Source organism: Argiope bruennichi, chromosome 9, assembly GCF_947563725.1.
Source record: "Argiope bruennichi chromosome 9, qqArgBrue1.1, whole genome shotgun sequence".
Taxonomy (NCBI): domain Eukaryota; kingdom Metazoa; phylum Arthropoda; class Arachnida; order Araneae; family Araneidae; genus Argiope; species Argiope bruennichi.
Window position 1 is genome coordinate 74,433,457 of NC_079159.1, and position 22,058 is coordinate 74,455,514.

A 22,058-nucleotide genomic window follows, 5' to 3' on the forward strand; every position below is an offset into this window, starting at 1 on the left:
CTATTTTTAATCTCTTGAAATTTGATAATAGGTCAAAATTGTGGTTAGACCGACTTTACCGATTTTATGACAATCAAAACATTGCGAAATACTATCTTGACAGAGTATTTTTCATATCAACATTTTAGGTCAATATCATACACATTATTCCCTAAATCAGACTTCCAAATATCATCTAATGAGAGAAAAGGTCAATATGTAATTAGCTTCTAATGAAGTAAAATTTAATTAAATTAATCGATTACCTCATAATTAAATTTTGAATATATTACAATAATAAACTGTCATTCAGAACACACAAGTACGAAAATTTCAAACCTATAATCCACCAATAAATGAAGGAAAAATCGACTATAAAATTCCATATTTATTTCTAGTGAATAAATTGGATTAAATGGAAGTGAGCAAAAATTTTTTACACGGGATACATAAAAATTATAACGCTTAGTAACCGATTAGCAACCGATTACCGGCTTAGTAACCGATGAAAACTTAGAAGAAAGACTCAATTGGGGAGGAGATTCATTTAAAGTATTCCTGAAGGATTCTGAAGTGCAGAAAAAAGAATTTTTTCACTCATTTCGCTACAAGTAGTGAAATTAGAATTCAATTCCTTAATAAGCAATTATTTTAGTTTTGGATGTGAATTGAATGGCTCATTCATGTACTGGAAAATAATATTTGCTTGTATATATATATATATATATATATATATATATATATATATATATATATATATATATATATATATATATATATATGTGTGTGTGTGTGTGTGTGTGTGTGTGTGTGTGTGTGTGTGTATTGTATATATATATATATATATATATATATATATACAAAGAGTGTTCAAATGAAAAGGCACGAAACTTCGTAACAACGTAACCGTTACAAATATTTGTCTATGCCGCTATGGGAAATGTGAGAAATAAACGATAAATGAAGACTTTATTCAAAACATATACCATAGACTGAACACAATGATCCCGTTGATAAACGAGCTGAAGGATTCCTTGTTCCCAGAATTCCTGTGGCCATGATGAGACCTTCACAACGTCCTTGAGTTCGCCGTCCGAGTTGAAGCGCTTCCCTTTGAGATGTTTTTCCAAACCATTAACTCCGATGTGTACTGTGAGACATTCCGAAGACTACGGAGGTCCATCAAGAACAAAAGACCGGGACTACTCAACGACGCTGTAGTTCTGCTCCATGATAACGCGCATCCACATGTCTCCAGGGTCACACACGCGGAAGTGGGAGCAGCTCGACTATTCGCCCTACAGCCCGGACATGTCACTCTGTGATTTTCATGCTTTTGGTCCCCTGAAAAAACATCTGAAAGGGAAGCACTTCACATCGGACGGCGAACTCAAGGACGCTGTGAAGGACTGGGTCTTGTCACGGTCACTGGAATTCTGGGGACAAGGAATCCTTTGGTTGGTTAATCAATGGGATCGTTGTACTCAGGCCTATGGTGTATATTTTGAATAAAGTCTTCATTTATACCCACAGGGTCTTTTCGTACCTTTTCATTTGAACAACCCTTGTAGCAATTTTACGTAGTTGAGAAAAAGCATTCAGTGAAGTAGATGTCCTAAAATGAAAATATGGGTTAACAATGTGCCAAACACAAAACATATAATAATGATCTCCTTGAAAATTTTCACCTACTCACCAATAAAGGTCTTATCCCCCCCCCCACATAAAGTTGTGGACTTTCTTGCATGGCATTGGCGAACAATAGGAACGAAATATAGATCCTTGGCTTGAAATTAGTAATTTTACTAAATGTATCAACAAACATGCATTTCGGTCCCTTTTTTTTCCTGAAGAATGGAACTAAAATTTGACAGGGAACTAAAGTTGTTATCTATCACAAGGTGACATGTTGAATTTCATTGATTAAAGTCATTGATATGAGTTGATAATTAATCAAATTTATGACTATTAGATTTGTATGGATGCAAAATTACAGATCATCAGACAACCAACTCTTTGACAGATTCGGTTAAAAAGAGATAAGAGTGAATCAATAATATTTAGCTATTATATGCTAAATAGATCAAATGTTATTTAGTTAACTCTTTGCGTTTTCGAGTTATTCAGCTCATTTATGTTTTATAGTGTAGTGATTGGATTTTGAAGCGTTAGGAAATAAACGTTCATAGATGGCGCTAGGCAACTAGCGCGAGTGTAATTCAAAGAGTGATGTCATTCGAGTGTTGGCTCTTAGAGAAGAAGGAGTTACTGAGCAGAGTAACTCGAACGAATCTGCATAAAATTTGTTGTTAAGTTTTCTATTTGCCTATTTATTCAAAGCACTCACGAACCAGCCACGACATATAGTTTTGAGCTCACTTGAACAGATAGACAGTCAGACAGACTCTTTCTAAATAGATTCAGTTCAAAATTTATTTTTAAAAAATTCACAAATTTTGTCTAAAGTCCATATACCAAATTCTGTTCATCTAGCTTATAGCAATTTTGCGTTATCCTATTCACGTAATACCAAAAATGTATTTTTTCGAACTCAGAAAGGTCTGAAACGTGGAGATTTATCAAAATGAGTTCAAATTTTTTTTGGGTTGTAATATTTTATCTATACTTAGTATAGTATACAAGAAAGTAAAAGGAATAGAACTTGTTAAATATTCAAATATAATGCCTCCTTTATAAACGCTATCTCTAAAAGGTGTGTTCACAGAAACAACATATTATAAAACTTTGATTGATTAGCATACCGTCATCTTTTATGTTACATATAGAGGATGTCGCTGAGACGTCTATCTGTACGATGATGACGGTCGCTGCGCCATTAATAGTGACCATGACATAATGACCGTTGGGCAACGGATGGGTCGGAGCTGTAACGCCCCGGGTGCCAGTTTTACGAAGCACCATCAAGACAACACATTATTGCGTTAATATTATTTTTTCAATTAACTTTTCAAAATTCATTTTTTGGAATCGTGTTGATGAACAAATACTACTGTACCCCTACCCCTGGTGCTTTCCAAATTTGCTAAACAATTGATGGCAACTGAGGGACACTTTTATTTGCCCTTCTACGTCGTACCATGGATGCCTGTTATCCTCGCTATGCCGATGTTCATAATGAGTTTGAATATAAATTAACAAATACAGAATTCTCTTAATTGGGTATTTTTCTAAGTGTTAAGAATAATGAATTAATCGATATAAAGCGATATCGACTCAATCGTTTGCATTGGAACCTATTGCCAGGATGGAAAGGCCTGCAACAGATCATCATGGGGAAGCGATCTTTTATAACTCATGAAGTTATCCGGAGGGGGAGGATAATAGCAGCACAATTCCTAATTTTAGAAACATAAAAAAAAAAAAAAATTAAATGGCACAGTAAATGTGTCAGTAAGTTCCGAGAACTGTTGAACAGAGAGAATTGGTCTTTCTGAGAGCATCCTTAAAGAAACTATGAAAAAAATACAAAGAAAATGGGGAAACACGAAACCTCTTAACAGTGATTGATCTTTTAACCGCTCTTATAAGACTTCATCTTTTAATGACCCTTCTATTGTGCCATATGTATTTACTTCTCTCCTTGCGTTTCCAAGACTGGATTGCTCGGACACTGCATCGGCAGATACGTAGTTATGTTTGAGGATTTATTCTTATAATTTCAAATAAACAATTTTGAAAGACCTTGACGAAAGAAAGGAGTCACAAGTAGGAGTGTTTTCGATTTTACAAGGTGAATTATGGCGCCACTCATCTCGGATAATCTAAGTTCTACAGGCGATTTGTATTTTTTAAAAATATTTATGTATTCTACAATGGAATGTATCTCTGGATCTGACTGCTTATAAAACGAAATAGAGAATCTTCCAAGCATCTGCCAAGCTGACAAGAAAAGAAACACTATTGCGTGAAAGTTCGGTCTTAAGAATTTCACTGTGAATATTTGTTGTTGTTGTTTATAATGGCACTTGCCATGGACAAGCTTGCTGACGAAGTCAGCAATTTTAAGCCAAGAGAGCGTCTCTTGTTTTTAGTAGCGCCAACTAGGCCCAAGAGTACGTCTTAGCTACTCACACATCACATTCGCTTGCACAACCCCTTTTTACAGGGGGGCACATTCACACATCTCACAGACAGAATCAGATGAAGAACAACCATGCCCGAACCGGGACTCGAACCCAGGACGCCCAGATCACGGGGAAGACGCGCTACCACTATGCCAGGACGCCGGCTACTGTGAATATTTGAGACTGAGTATCGAAACTAGTCTCGTAATTTTCACTAAACTGAAGTAGACATCATGTTGAAAAGGGAAAATACGTTTTTTTTTTTTTTTTTAACAACAAGAACAGACAGATTAAACGAATTTCAGCTCCCGAGAAAGAAGTACCATTTATCAGATACTATATTTTGATGTCTATAAATTATTAGCCTTCTTTGGCGATCAACTAGTTCATCGAGAATGTTAGTTGCGTTTAATTTAATCATATTCGCAACGGTAACGTCCGTGATTTCCTCAAAAAAAGTAACTTTAAGCATCGAATTGTGATAGACATTAGAACTGTTATATGATAGATATTATTAATACCCTTACACATGTTCTACTAATTGTGTAAAATTAACCTTCTGAATGAATTTCATGATGCACCATTATAAGAATACCTGTCATAATAGATTGTCTTCTAGCTGAATGTCATTTTTCGCAGTACTATAAGTTAACTTTCTTATTCCACATGGAAAATGTGAAGATAATAAAAGGTGTCACTCTTTAACTTTTAACATATTAAGAAAATCTCACAATTAAATACTTGATGGAATAATTAAAGTGGTTTTAATTTTGTTGTAACAATGAAATATATTGTTGAAAACCACCAATATTCAGAGAAAAAAATCACATGACAAATAAAATAATCAAAGTAAAATCTTCAAAGAGACATTGTATTTTTTTCCCCTTTCTTTTCTTTTTTTTTTTATCCGGATTTCAAAATTGTGTATTGTAAATATTTTCGGCGATTATCAACGAAAAACTTCAAAATATTGCTTAATTTTTAATTAATTAGATTTTTTAGAACATCATTCTGATATATACTCAACCCCCAAACTATACAAGAGTATCAAATAATGGTAGCTTTAGGTGAGGAGATCTATCCAGTACAGTACCATAACAGGGATTATTAGCAGAGATTATGCCTAACTAAATTTAGGAAAGATTTATTCTGATTCTGCATCTCATCAAATTGCAATCCAAACAATAGGTTTACAAATGTGATGCCCTAATTTCAGACAGAATTATTCGTTTTTTTCTTAATATTATCTATCTTTTCAATAAAAAAAATATTCTGTTATATAGAAAATAACAAAAGAATATCGATTGCGAATTAAATTTGTATTTAAAAATTTGTGTTCATTTAATGGAGCTTTTTTTTTCCATTATGACATAAAAAAAGACAATAAATTTTAACTATCAAAATCTTTATGTAAAACTACAATAAAATAGGAAAATTAAAAAATAATAAATAGGTTAATTTTTTAAAAAATATACGTTAGGAAGTGAACATTTTTTAAATCATAAAATACATAAAATTACTATTTTTGTGAATATTTGTATCCTATACATAAACCTTTTAAATATTTTTACACTAATTTTATTTTAATGAAAATTTTAAAACATTAAATTGCTCGGATTATAGCAGATTGTTTGTAAACAACTGCGATATTTTTTATTATCTCTCCCCTTACTTTTATTTGTCAGTTAATCATGTTGCAAACAATTGAGTTCTTTTCATCTTATGAAGCAATGCCGAGCTTTAATTACTCGATATCACCTCTCTTCTTTTTATATGCACTTAATTACTTGAATAGCTTTAACGACTGGTTGCTTAGTTACTAGAATTCTTGAAACAAAGACGTTCCACCTGCTGACCTGAGCATTTAGCAGTGAAAAAAAACAACATTAATTGCAGCCTACGCTTTCAAATTAAAACAAAGAAGTAATTAAATATCTTTTAATTAGTCTTGAGTGCATTGTTAACTGGGAAAGTACTTCCGTGATGTCTTCTGGTGTCAAAGTTCTTTGCTTTAATTTTCCGCTTTGTTTTAACAACAGTGTGATACTTTTTTGCATCTTTGTCATTTTTGTTTGAAAGGAGAATTTTCTTTTATAAGAAAACGCGTGGAAAGATGGGAGGGGGTGGTAATTCTGATATTGACACGTGCCATTCGTTATAAGTGGATTTAATTGCAAATTAATGACCAACATAGTTGTTCTGAGCGATGCATACGAACAATTAATTATCTGTTAATTTTTTTTAAGGAACATATGTAACCCAACATTATAGAAGATCGCCTTGATCTGGTAGTAAAGTTGATACTTTGGAAGCAATGTGTACAAACTATTTATCGAACTAAATGCATTAATAAATTTTTCTGAAAAGTTGAAATCGTGATTTATTATGTGTAGGAAATCAATTCATTGATTTTTTTTTTTTTTTTTTTTTTTTTTTTTACTTTCACGTATTCAAACAAAAAGTATTCTAATCGAGATATTAGTAAACTCCCAAGTTTTAGATATTTCCGATTACAGAAAACACATTTTTGGAATTATTTGTTATGTTTTTCCGTGAAAACTATAACTCAAAAATACTTTGAATAACACGGATACAATTAGGAACGAGGTAATAAATATGATCTTAACAGAAAATATTCTGTTAATCTATCTATCAAATTCTATCAAATTTTGAATGCATTCTATTTGGAGGAAATTTGTCTTTCGAGGAACAAGTCAATACAATAACTATAAAACGTAAAGAGATAGGGATATAAAATTTAATACACAATTTTAGCATCGTAATTGTAGATATGCATCAGATTGCATGCAAAAGCTACAACTCAAATACGAAATGAGATAAATGGAAATCGGTATGTGATTTTATTAAAAATATTGTAAAGCAATATCTATTGTAATCTGTCGAAAAAAGATGTCAAAAATTTAGACCCTCTTTTCATCTCGATACTACGAAGCATAAAATATCCAGTCTCTGATTCCGAGGGCAATAAAAATCTTTATGTTGGCTTCAAGGCCTTACCCACAATTTTCATGCGAAGGAATAACACAATATTTCATTAAATATGCGAATAAGTTTCGTAGAAATCCTTCCTCTGATTTATAGGATTTAAAATCTTGGCTTCGGGAATTGTGCATTCTAACACTTATAGAATTAAGTACATTAATTCATTTTTAATTGAAATTAAATTTACGGGTGTGAGAAAAATTTATAACGTAAACTTATCAAAACAAATGAGACGATTAACTTTTTGCGGAATAGCCGAATCCTAATATCAACGATGGCGGTTGATGGTCAAGTTTTAACTTCGTTCAAAATCCAAATCGATCGAAAAAACTTTAAGTGTACATGGACCTTGTGCACATTAAAACTGACTTCGAATATTAAACATCTTGACCTTTATATGGGCATGGATGCTAGAATAAAAAGTATTATGTCAGTGTCATCTGACCATGTTCAAAATTATGAGGTTCATCTAAAAACAAAACCCTTTTATTGCTTCAAAGACGGACATTAATATAAGTAAATGAAAGCACAAATTTAGTTATTGACAATTTACCTGATATAATATTTTATAGAACTTACAATTGGTTTTTAGAAACTCCTTGGTTAGTGCTATTTTGGATAAAAATGTATTAAATGATGATTGATATGTTCAGTTTTTTGAACGATAATATAATTGAACATTTTGGCCTTTGGCAATATTTCTACTGATCGTGTTCCTCCACACCATAAGTCAGCTGTAAGATAATAAACGCTACAATACTTAGTAAGTGAATTAGCATATAAGGACTTGTTGAATTTGCCCTTATATTACCTGATTTGACACCTGTTAATTTTTATATATTAGGTATCTTTTCTTCTATGTATAACAAGTCTCTTGTAGATGTTGTGGATCTTTGCCGATGGCTTGATATCAGAAGTACTGAAACGGATCGTTCGTGTGCAAGTATTGTTATAAGAATGCAGCTTTGTAAAGGTTTCAAGGATATTCATTTTGAACATGTTTTTTTAAGCACTTCAATTAATGCATTATTTTATATTTTTTTAAAAATTCAATGAAAATTAATAAATGCATCCTTATGCAATCATCATTCCTTTAATAAACCTCTGAGATATGTTTATTATTCCTGAAAGACAGGGTGAAAGACTTGCTAGAAACCCGTTTGAGGTATGGAAAAATGCCCTAAGGAAAGAAATTTTGTCTTTCAATATGTCAACAAATTTTACAGATGGGAAAAGGGAACTTGTATTTGTAAATGAATGTAAGAAAAAAGAAGTTTCGAATCATTGACATCTTTTCTCTCTGGTGGCCGAATAAAAATTTAATTTATCTACCTTTTTATTTTCAATCTCTTTTGAAAAACTCTTTTCATACATTTATGTATCTTTGATGGAAGTTTATGGATACAGTTAAAATACATTCCGGATAATAATAGTTAAGGAAATTTCCATAAAGACGTATTTTTCTTTAGAAGATTATCTCTTTGTATAAGAATCATCAGAAAGATCGACCAGGAGATTTCGACGAATTTCCATTCAGTAGACCTCTCGAACAAGGAAAAAAAATTGAGAAATATCTCTGCTTGAAGTCATTCTGTCTGTGAAAATGCGATAAATTGAAAGAATGATATAAGATATTCAAAACTATAGATTCATATTAAATTTTAGAAGAAATCCATCAAGCAGAAATCAATAGGTATGTTATTCAAGTACTAGTAAACATGTTAACATAAGAAAAAACAAACGTATCCAGTTAACGAAATGAAATTTTGATATATAATTTGTGATTTAAAAATTGTGGATCTATGTCGATTCCAATCGGTTAAAAGAAAAGATACACAAAATATATACTCGACTCTGATCACTAGTCAAAATGTACATAAACCATGTTGCGTAAATATAGTTGTTAAAATGTTGAGGGAAGTACGCTCATACTTGTGTTTTACTAAAGGGGCAACCTCATGGCCACGTCAGAACTTCAAAGAATCACAAAACAGCTCCAGGAAGGAAATATACTATTTTGAAAGTTTTCCAGCGTTCTAAAAGACGTGGGAATATGGTGGTTCCCTACCAACGTAAAACCTAATTTTACAGCTCAGAATCGGGTTCCTTGGTTTACTAAAACTACGTGTACGAACTTCCAAGAAAGAATAACTCAAGTAGGCAGCCAAAACAATTTTAAAACTTTAGTCTCAATGGTGCAAGCTGAAATAATTGAGTCTAACCTAAACTTTTTATGTGCGTTCAAAGAAAAAAATGTTGTTTTAAATTTAAGAATATGAATCATTTATGAAATATTTTAACCACCTTGTTTTTATCCAAAATTATTTTTCCCTCCTACAAGTGTAATACTTTTGAAAAAATAGAATCATTGATCAAAATGTAGATCGGTGATTGAATACAGTGGTGGGAAAAAAAAGATAGAGTCAATTCAATATTCACTAAATTCTGTAATATTGTATATTAAATTTTCTAGGGAGTTAATTATCTATTATAGAGAAGTTATTTTTTAATAAAAGTTTAGTAATTTGCGTAATGTTTTATATCTTAGTCATTTTTTTAAATATTTGTTCAGAGTGAAAGTTGGGGGGGAAAAAGAAAATAGAGCCACTCAATTTTTTTACATTATTCTGAATTTATTTTTACTTTAAATCAGTTAAAGATGCTACAAATAGCTTTTCCTTTTATTTTATCAGAATTATAAAAGAAAACGATTTTATTAAATTTTAAACTACGTTTGGTAATTTTATTATAATGCAAACGATCTTGTTTATTTTCACTGTATGTTTTTAAAATAAAGAATAAAGCAACATTAAATTTTGTATCATTTATTAATAATTTTATATTTTTCTTTGATAAAAATTTGTATTATTCGTTTGATAAAAATATAATTTGTTCTTCATTGTTTTTTTTTTATTTCTTCAATGTTTTTTTGTATCAATTCGTATTTAGTATATAAAATTCAATTGTTCATTTGAAATTTATACACTAAAAATTGTTCTCTTCCAATTTTATAATGCAGTTAAGCGAATTTATTAATCAACTATTACATAGTTCAATATTAGAAAAGAAACAAAATTATCCTGATACAAATATAAATCACTATATTATGAAAGATTAACATTGGATGGAGAAATTGCATTCTTATTTATTATGCCTTCATTTGTTTGTTGTTTGAATAATCGAAGCTGAATATACTGTTTGAATAAAATGAGAATTTATGCATCCAATATGACGTTTGAATAATTGAAAGCCCACACCCATTTTCTGATATCGGAATTGAAGTATGGAGTGAGTATAAGGTTCCGAATAAGCAGTCGGCCAGTTTGATGGCCTATAAAATAATCGTATAACCTTTATGGAAACAAAAACTTAATTCTTTTTCAATAGAACTTTTCAAAAATGCCGCGGTCTGTGAGACTACATTCCAAACCTCATCGGACTGCAAGTCACAGCTGCAAAGAAAAAGAAGAAAAAAATTATATGCTATCAATACTAAAAAAGGGGGAAGAAATATTAAGATGAAATGCTCCAACGTCATAAATGTTCTGAACGGAATTTTCGGGCTTTTTCACTTTTTATCCTCCTTTCATGAGAGGAATATTTCGCAGGTCAAGGACGAATAGAGGATGCCGGGAGCGTGTGACGTCAAAGCGCATTTCCGCTCTTCTCATTGGCCTGCGCGACCTGCGGCCAAACGACGAAAACAAACTTTATGAGAGCTTTGGAATTCGGCGGCTCTGTCAATCATTTCATTCGCCTTCACATTTAACTCGCATGCCATAGCTCTACGTTCTTTTTTTCTTTTGTTTGATTATTTTTATTTCATTTTCTTATTATTTTATTACTATTAGTTCGCTTTATGCGGCGAGGAATTTCAACTGGAATAATCAAACGACTGTCCAGATTTCTTTGAAGAGTTCAATAAACTTTCCTTGTGAAGAGTTGTACTCTATTCACTTCTTTTGACCAAATGTTTTTATAGTGATGCTTTTTACAATAATTTCATTCGTTTATCCTTAATTTTGTTTTTTTATTTAAACAAATATTAAAATACAATTAGTTTTGATTTCTAAATTCGGGAACAAAAAATGACGTAATTTTTTAAAAAGTCTTGTAGTCTCCATTAAACTAAAATTCTTGCATTTAGTGTTAGGAAGGTTTTTTTCTGTTTTTATTATTAAATAAGCATAATTTTATTTCTGTTTTTTTTATCTGTAGAATTTCTAATTAATTTTATATTATGGGACTCAAAACTCTACATTAATTCATCAAATTCCCAATAAGTTGATACGTATTCTTTTCTGAAACATATTAATTCTTATAGTCTGGCATAACATTTGTGAAGTTCTACATATATGAGACGACATACAGGATGAAAAAAATCACTCAAATATGCTCAGTAGAGCTAGCTGTTGCACCTAACTCTGCTAAATTTATCATTTAATTACTTCTTGGGAAGTAGGCGCTCCCTAAAAAAAGTTTTTCCCGGTTTTTTTTATTGGATTTTTTTATTAAAAATTACTCAAAATTTAATATTATTCATCTGTATTTTCATTAAAAAAATACTTTTATGCTATTTTAAAATTCGAGAAAAAAGTCAATCAATTCAATTTCATTTCCGTGAATTTTTTTTTTCTTTAATTCTACTAAATTTCTGACAGTATTTTTGAGAATATTTTACAATAATACTTTTAATCGTTTTAATACCTCCATTTGCACTCATACAAGTTGAGACGATTTATTAAATATTTTTTTGTGCGCACATTTACGCTATTTTATAATCAAGAGCAATTTTTAAAATAAATACTGACAAATCAAACTTAGCAATTTTCATACCATGTTGTTTCGGAAAATCTGTTTGAATCTTCTTTACTATTTTCTTTCTCTTATGCGTAGTATAGAGAAAGTATTGTAATTGTCAAAAAATTTGAATTCAGGATTTTGACGAATCTTTATCTTTTAGAGCTCTCTGATTTTGAAAAACACATTTCTGAAAAATATCCGCCTGTTTGCGACAAAGATAACTCAAAACCCCTTTGAGCTAGACGAATGAAATTTGGCATAGGTCTGTACATTAAATTTGTAGATTTCTAGCAAATTTCATTCAGATCAAGTTTATCTGTCTGATTGTATGAATATATAAACTAATCGATAATTACAAAACGGACAGAGCTAGATGGATGGAATTCGATATACAGATTTAACATCTTTAATGTAAACACCAATCAAATTTTGAACGAAATCCAAGAGGTTGACCATCTGTCGGTCTGTACTTTCAAAAGCATGTAAATACAATATTTCAAACAGGCAATAACTTAAATATATCAAACGTGGTATGGGATTTTGTGACTACAGGTGTAGTTTTGTGTCAAATCTTAGTTTCAATTGTTTGAGAGAAACGCATCTAAAACAGAAATTCGATTTTCGGATTCAATTATCCGTACGTCAGGAGTTAATCGCCAAAGATAGCACGGCAGACTCAGTAAATGCTAAATTCAAGTCAAAACGTGTTTTTTTTTAACTTTTGTACACGTTGTATGCCATACAAGGCGTTCTCTTGCATGGCAAGTTTATTAGAGTGTGTGCGAGAGAGTTTTGGGAAGACCAATCCAGCTAATTTATTTTAATTTTTATCTATTTTGAAATAATCACTAGTTACAACTCTATAATCCCATTGAATCCCAGCCAAAATGCAATATGAAAACTTTAATGTATTAGGAAATTAAAGAATTCGAGAAAAGATTTCAAAAAAAAAAAAAAAAACTTGAGCATTAGCAGAAAAAAAAATATATCACGAAAAATTTTATTTTGATAAATTGGGGAAATAATTTTTAAGTAGAAAAAATTTGCTCTTTACAGATTAAAATGAAAGAATTAAATGCTCTCTTCATACAATATTTAAAAATTATTTTTTTATCAAAGTATGTTTTTTCCCCCGTTTATTAGACAAACGATTTTTTTTCATTCTCTATTTCATGAAGTGGTAAAAATAACTTAAATAAGCAATTGAGTAAATTTTCTTTTTGCATTAAATCGGTATTTTATGTAACTTGCTTTGAACTTTTTTTAATGATATTTTTCAAATCTTTTCAAAGATTAAAATGATGAATTGTTTCATCACCATAAATATTACCCGTACGCAGTTATTTTAACTAGAGAAGTCAATTGAATTTTCTTTCTTATTTCTGTAGATTAAAATCATATATTTACTTACTCTATCGATCTAATTAAAATATTGTTGAAATCTATTTAAAACCAAAGTACCAAAGTATAATTAAAGCTTTTTTATAAAAAAGTGCATCTCAGCTTATTGGACTTTTAATTTGATGAACAATTATTTCATCGAGAAAATAAAATTTCCTTATTTATATAAAAGCTGATAAATTCATTTGCTTAAAATGTTAGTATGCAAATTAGCTTTTTTACTGATGAAATAAAATTGCATTTAAAAATATTGTATCCAATGGATTTCCTTCACAATTAAACATTTTAGGAGGTATTGACATATTTCTATCTGGATCAAGTATAGAGGCAGTTTCGAAAATAATTTGAAAGGTACTGAAAAGCTTAAATTTCTAATAAAAAATCAAATATTAGTTAAATTTGAAACTGAATGTTCAAACTAAGAACAACCAGAAATGTGTTTATTTACATTTTGAAATTTCTGAGCAATAAAATGACAAAAATCATTTTTTGTCGTATTATTGCGCAGGTCTATTATCTGAGGTTTATTTAGTAGTATATGGCCCTTAGCAAGTTGTTCTGTTTTAAGTGGAGTTTTCATCAAACAATACTTCAAGAACGACTACGAAATTTGGAATGAACTTTGATATATATATATATATATATAATAAGGCATATTGGATGGAATTATTAAAAAATCTCCATTTTCGTAGTGGGAAAATTCTGATACTAATTAATTAACTTGAGTAATCAGTTTTTTTTAATCTGATTGAGAAATGTCTGTTGAACACTAATTTTATGAAGATTCGATAATAAATATAAGAATTACGGAAGTGTTCCATTATTTTTATTAACATTGACTCCTATTAGCATCGAAATATTCAGGAATTTGGACTGAAAATCTGTCTCTCAGAGTCCTTTTATACTTTCATATCTGGAAAATCCTTTTTTATATATATTTTAAAATTAAGCCATTAAACCTTTCCAATATAAAATAAGCCGCTATCGGTGGCTCGACCTTTGCTCACGATATTAATGGTATTAGAACATCAATCAACTTTGATGAACTATATTTTATCACAACAAATTAAAAATTATTTTAAATTATATTTACAAAATAAAATAGGGCATTCTGATTGGTTACTGTATACTTTCAGTGGCGAAATTAATTAAATAAAACTAACGATATCGGTCTAGTTGTTGAGGCTTGGGATTGTGTGGAGGTTTTATTTTCCAATATTTCTGGAAAATAAAGGTGAAAAGGCGAAAGGCAATCATTGATGACGTAACTAAACGTATGAGTTTTCAAATCAAATAAAATTAATGAAATCTAAACAGTGATTGGTGAAATCTGAGCAATGATTGGGGAAGTCCCTCGGGGGAGTATTCCCATTAAAATATGCAGAGGTATAATATGTTTGAAAGTTCTCCTTCAATATGAGTTGATGGTGATTTCCTTACTGTCATGAGCTTTCATATTAATTAAAAAAGTGGTGTAATCAGACCAGAAGTTGCTATTGAGGGACTAGTTTTATTTCTCCAAATTGTTTTAAATATATAAACTAGCTAATAAAATTTGCACCAATTTACATCAACATTTGAATAACTGCCAACTACATTAATGTCTCAATATATTTGAGGCATTGAAGTTGTTTACTGGTTTATTGTTCCTATTTATTGCTAAAGATGATACTTTACTTTATTGCCAGGTGAAAGGTAACGGATAGCAGAGTAAATCTGCGAAATTTGAAATGGGTTGCATACATACTCTCTTACGTCAAAGCAGCCAAGAAAGAAAACAACCTTACTTTCTTTTCGAAGACATTATTCAGTGGTAGAAATATATTCTTAACCCAATTGCAAAGAGAAAACAAAATGGAACGTTCGTTTTGAAGTCATTCCGCACCCACTTGATTGTTACGCAGTTACTTATTCTGCGTCACTTAGTCCTATCATAAAAATTATCCATACGAATGGCCTATTGGATGCCAAAAAAAGCTACGCCGGACTGAATTTATGCCCGTTACAGCGGCAATAAATTTCTCCAACAAAGAGACGTTTCTTTCTTGTCGGTAGTCAGCGGTTGAGGTTGCAGTCCGTAGGAAGAGTCCATCAAATCAGAGGAGAAAGAAAGAAAGAAAAAAAAAGATGGAAACAAAATAAAATAGAGAATTTTTTTCTTACCGTCTAAATGAAACTGACTTGAAATCATTTAAAATATCTATTAATAATATAAAAGTGTGTGTGTGTGTGTGTGTGTGTGTGTGTGTGTGTGTGTGTGTGTGTGTGTGTGTGTGTGTGTGTGTGTGTGTGTGTGTGTGTGTGTGTGTGCGTGTGTGTGTGCGTGCATGTGTGCGTGCGTGCGTGTGCAGGACAGATTTTTCAATATAGAATTACAAAAAAAAAAAAATGGCAGAGTATACATAGGGGTGTGATAATGTGCACCTGGGAGCAATTCATTTTAAGTGGAATTTTAACCATTGAAAAGGTTAGGGAATTTTTGGTGTTTCTCGCGGTTCCTTCCGTAAATATCCTTCGACAAGAATAATTTTTACATCTTCAAGTTCAAAACGTTATATTTCCAATGATATAAATTATCTTGTCGTGTAATTTCTTTTTCTATTTTTAATTTTAAAAATATTTTTAATATTTAGAAAAGTTAATAGTTAAATAATAATAATAATAATTAATAGTTAAATAATAGTTAATAGTTAAAAATAATAATAAATTAATAGTTAAAAAAAGGTTTCAGATGTATTGTACAGCAATATGTTTCCTTGTTAAAATAACGCAAATCGTTTTCATTGTTGTTGCTAATATCTCAATCTGGTTTTTTATCTGTTGCTAAAGATTCGGATTATTTTCCATCCATTCATTATATTCTATTTATTATAATAATTCTTGAAATGTGGTTGTATTTATTAAGATTTTTAAATCAAGCATTGGTGAAAAAATTTTTTAAGTGCGTTTAAACACTACTGTTGTTTTTTGCAATATAATTGCATGCTTAAAGCTAGAGATGAAAAAAATTAGGTAAATTGCATAGTGCAATGAACTGAACGATGTAAATGTTGATAGACATTTAACTCACACTATAAATTTAATGTCTATCTAGGAGTTTTAAAATATTTTTCTCAGATATTGAAACAAAGTTACACAAAATACTTAACCGAAATTTTAGAAAACCTCAATCCCGGCAAACCAACTGGTCGCCAAAAGATTAAATTTAACATGGTAGTATTACTTTTACATAATTTATGTTATTATTCCAGAAACCAAACTTATGGTAGTGATTTTTATAATCCATATTGATATGAATATTAAACAAGCTGCTGGTATTCAGAAGTCAGCACAGGTACAAAAGCCATTAAATTTATGTGGACAAAAGAAGAAAAAAAAACGGAAATATTTTCCCTGCGGCTTTCTAGTATATGAATTATTGAAGCTATATATATATATATATATATATATATATATATATATATATATATATATATATATATATATATATATATATATATATATATATATATATATATATATATATATATATATATGAATTAATGATAAATCGCTAAAAACTGCAAATTATGGCGAATTGTCTTAGCAAAATCTTAATATTTTGTGTAAAATGAAGTTCTGAGATCTTGGCATAATTTGAAAATCGCCGTATAGATCTGGGAATGCACCCATCATGTCATCTTATGTATAACAAAGCTCTGCTATCTTGGCGAAACCTGAAATTGGCCATTATCTTGACCATCTTGATGGGATTTGAAAATCATCAAGGGAACCTGGGGACAGTAAAAGTAGCCAAATAACTAGACATTTATTCCAAAAATATTTTTCCCCTACTTACAGAAATCTGAAATGTGTATATTCATCCAAAGATAAAAGGCAAATTTTTTGTCGATTTCAGTATTTCTCTTTCATTATATCACATAGCAGGATAAAGTGAATCTAATATTTAGTAAAGATGAAATTATAAAACATTATTCTAAAACAAGTATTCTTAGAAGAAATATAACTTTTTTTTTCTCAGATCATTAAAAGAATCATAAAAAAGGCATTTCTCTCCACCATCAGTGTTAATAATGGATTTTGTCTTTCTTCAATAGCAATTAATTCAACCATCAGATATGAGGTGATGCAACTGAACAAAGGAGTAAAACTCTCTGCAGAATTATTTAAGGATAAATAAATAATTACACGAAGAAATTGAAATCCGCATTATTTAGCATACAACGTCTGTAAAACGTAACTTCGTTTTAGTTGGCGGATTTGAATAAGAATACCTAAAATGAAAGGAGTCCATTTTAATAAGTTGAAAGGCATCAACACAAGTGACATTTATATCGATCCAGTTATTTCTCTGTGACTTGCTATCCGTTTCATATATTTCACCATTCCTTTGATTCTTTTTTCTAAAGTTGAAGGTCAGCCTCCAATTCATCAGAGCCACTATATGCCAATTCATATACATAAGTAAAAACAATTAATGACACCATTTTTTAAAAAATGGTGTTTCTTTCCCGGATATATAATATTATTTACTGTCATTCCTGTTTCAGGAATTTTTTTTACTCAATTTTTTTAAGACAAATGTCAGTAATTCAGGATCTTACCGGAAAATCATATCATTTTCGAAAATATTAGTTGATGTGAAAAATTAGGGTGATTAAAAAGAAATCAGAATAATTTTTTTTTTTTTTTGCCCTTTTTAATCGACTCTTTTTCCTATTCCTATAATTTTCGCTTAAAAAAATACTGAACTCACAACTGCCTTATGGAAGAGTATACGAATTACTTTCATGGATAAACAATTCAAAAACCAAGAGCTCGTATGAACAAATATGACTCGTCTCTTCTTTTCAGGTTTTGGGATGACAACCCCAAAGACGCTGGCAGGACGGATCGTTGTCATCTTCTATGGGTTCTTCGGCTGCTCGGGGGCCATCCTGTTCTTCAACCTGTTCCTGGAGCGAATCATCACATTCCTCGCCTACATTCTGAGGATGCTGCACGAGAGAGATCTCAGAAAAAAGGGATTCTTCGAAGGACGGCGAGACTCACAGCAGTCCTTCGATTACAACTTAGACGAGTGGAAGCCCTCGGTAAGTCTTTCAAATTTTAAAAAAAATGTAAAAATTTCAGAACGAGCCATTAACATTGGAGTCGCTGAAAAGCACGACCTGATGGTGCCAATGGTTTGCGAACTGCAAGTCTTCCATATACGTTAGAAGCATGAAGTTCCCTTTGAATAATTTTTACTGAAATGGGTTTCGGATATGACTGATTTGGCACTACTTGGGATAACGATTGCTTGAGCTTTCGGCCCCCTATACAAATCAACACTCCTATCCCTCATAGTAAGTTTTTTTTTCCACAACTATGTTTCACAGATGCCAACATGTATGCTGTCATAGCGGCTAATACAGTACATCTTGAATGTCCCAAATAATTGGTTGTTTCCACTCCCTAACTTTAACAGTTCAGTCTTTATTGAATTTTTCAGAGAGTAAGACAGGCGCATGCAATATCTATGACTGATATTCAACGACTGATATCTTACCTTTCATAACCACCAGGTGATAGACTTGAGTGAAAAGTGACATGCGTGTTCAGCTTCTTTGAAATGAGCCATACCTTTTCCGTGGGTGTTCGTAGTAGTTTGTCACCCGTATGTAACTGTTTGTACACCCGTCACTGTATATAAAGTTTGTAGTAGCTATGGGGTAGTATCTTGCTGAATAAGAAGCGTTAAGAGTTATAATTTCTCAGCACTAAAATAACATCACTTTAGGTTTAAACGTTTGATTAAAAACGTATTTTTCTTAACTTCTGATTCTATTGTAGTTCAAATAAACGTAGAAAGTTTAATATTGTCCAAATTATCTTTAAAGTCATCTTTTTTTTTTTTTTTTTTTTTTTTTTTTTACTGGAAGTTTTTCTCTATTGTTGACATGGATGCATATAATGAAGAATACTGGTCTTATGAAAAACATTGATTAGATAAACGGTACATGTATAATTTCATAGAACGGTATACCTTCATCATACGAGTAATTTTTGAGCTGTTGGTGGGATATATTTTGCATTTGTTATTCAAATGATATTTACCTACCTTTTCAAATATACTTATCTACTAAATCATATTAGGCGATAAACAATTAAATGTTGGTGTTAATTAAGAATTATAATCAAGCAATCCTGGGGGAGGAATATTGCTATGGTGCTCCCTAATAGTAAATAGATTTATTTCCCTGAGGCTCCCTAATAGACATTTTCTATTAAACCCTATTAGATTATTCACCATCTTTGAATTGAGTGATGATACTGCCAAAGTATCATCACTCAGTTCAAAAATCCTTTTGTAAATTTATGGGTTTAAAAAATGTTAAAAATACTTTTCTTCATACCACGCTTTGTTGATTTGGAATTAGCATATAGTTCCAGTAAAAAACAATAGATAAGAAGTAGTTTGCACCTATCCAAAATTATTTGGATAACAGATGAAAGCTGGTCATTATTTTGGCTGATTTCATTCAGTTTATTGCAACTGATAATAGAAAGAACAAAATTTGATTGCTTTCTTCACGAAGATAAGAACATTACAGGGAAAAAGTATTTACTTCTCAAAAATTAGAAAACATACCACTAAAGATTAATCTGCCTGAAATTTACTTTCCCAAAATTATTTTTAAAAAAACTTTCTTCTGATACTTTTTACCTTAGGTTGGCTTCAAATTTCACTAAAAAGTCATTAAATATCATCTAGGTGAAGACCTTTTTAGTTTATAAATAAGAAAACCCTTTCGTTATCTTATATTATAAATTGCTTTAATTATGCTCCGAAACAAACGTAACATTGAATAAAATCAAAACATACAGTACGAACAACCTAAAAAAACTATTTTACAACAATATTAAAACACCAATTCGATTCAAGATTACTTCCATCACTTCAACTTAACAAGTTAAACTTTGAATATTAAGATCTATCAAATGGAATATAACACAACTAGTAAAATGAATATTAATAACTCGTCATATTGTAAATAATTTACTAATAACGATTTTAATAATTCTCTATAAGCACATATTGTAGGCCTAATATTTTACAATTCATAAAATTTACATCTTTTTATAAATTTATTTACATGGCAACTAATCGAATAGCAATTTTAATAAAATTTTCTGCCTTTCTCATACCAGTGATTCTAAGTGGTTACCTTGTTTGTCTGTTTGGTAATCCGCCACTAATTAGTTCGTTTTATATAACAGACATCCTAGCAAACGATAATTTCTCATCTGCAAATTGATAAAGATTAAACCTTCTTTGATTGAACGAGCTTCTTTACTATTTCAAAAGTAGTATACTATTCTCATTGCCATTTTCTTTGTTTTGTACAGGTTTACTGGGTGATGTTGTACCTGTTTCTGGCCACCATCATCATCGCCACGAGTGCCTCCTTCCTTTACAGCCCCATGGAAGGGTGGACCTTCCTGGACTGTCTGTACTTCTGCTTTGTCACCTTCTCGACCATCGGCTTCGGGGACCTGGTCACTTCCCAGGAGCCTCATTACCCGCACATGGAGCTCTACCGGGTGGCCAATTTCGCCTTCATCGTGTGCGGATCGTGTTGCATCTACAGCCTCTTTAACGTCACCTCCATTGTCATCAAGCAGTTCCTCAACTGGCTTATGAAGACGCTGGACTTCTCGTGTAGCTGCAGGTCCAGGAAACCCCCGAGTAGACCACAGCTGCTCGCCAGAGGACGCCGGAACGCCATTACCCCATATCACCTGAGGACCCAGGTAAGGATCTGTTGCACTTCGCATAACTTTAACAGCTACAGCGAATGTTTGGTGTGCTGAAATATGAGCCCAGTTTGAATAAAGTATTTTAATAAAGAGAATCAAACCCCAAAATTTTAAAACAGATAAAAAAAATTATAAAATAAATTCTTTGAATAACTATATCCTACCAATTTGTGATCGTGAATTTAAAAAAAAAAATCATAATCGTAGTTTAGGAGTTTGTATGGAAGCAAAAGAATTCGCTTTATATTTTTGCAGTGAGTTTTTAAAACGTGGTATAATAAAAAAAATCTATTTAAATCTGCTTTTTAATTTTGTACATATGAAATTTTGAAATAGACTTTAAAGCCATTCCCTATTAGACCAGATTTCAAAATTTGTATCGAACAGACAAGAAAGCGCATATTGCATTGTCATTTAGTTTAAAGCTATATTTAAATTTTCAAGTCTTTAGCTAGTCGGGAAGTTAGTTTAAAATCAATTGCAAAATTTGTTCCAAACAGGCAGACAAGAAAATGATAATGTGTTAAAAAAAGAACGCAGCTGTTTAATCTGGAACCAATAACAATTTAATAGGTTTCGAAAACAGTATTACAAATTGCGCCTAAGTATGTAAGATTGCAATAATTTTGAAGAGATTATAATTGTATCGCATCCTATTAGCAGTATTAAAATTTTTCTATAATACAGGGTGTTTATAAAGTCCCGGACCCATTTTGATGTTTAATAACTCATAAAATAATAAAGATATAAACGCACTTATGACATTTATTGATGGAATAACTCATGTATTTTCCTTTTCAGGTTTGAATATTTTTACTTTTGTAAATATCGTCTGCGCGTGTGGTTAATTTCAGATAATTTCATTTTCCAGTCTAAATATCTGTACTTTTCTAAATATTGTCTGCTTATTAATTGCATTTTTCTCTCTTTTGTTTTTGTCAACTATTGCAATGTTATGTTTACTTTTGATGTGTTTGTTCTATG

At 30.9% G+C, this 22,058-nt stretch overlaps 1 protein-coding gene across 1 annotated transcript in view; it reads left to right on the forward strand.

Annotated features, from left to right (window-relative positions):
• Positions 1-22,058, forward strand: part of LOC129984978 (potassium channel subfamily K member 13-like) — a 188,643-nt gene that overhangs the window by 160,079 nt on the left and 6,506 nt on the right. The window contains exons 2-3 of the mRNA XM_056094914.1: positions 18,126-18,364; positions 20,664-21,068. Coding sequence (XP_055950889.1) covers positions 18,126-18,364; positions 20,664-21,068 — 644 coding nt within the window. The remainder of the gene's footprint in view (positions 1-18,125; positions 18,365-20,663; positions 21,069-22,058) is intronic.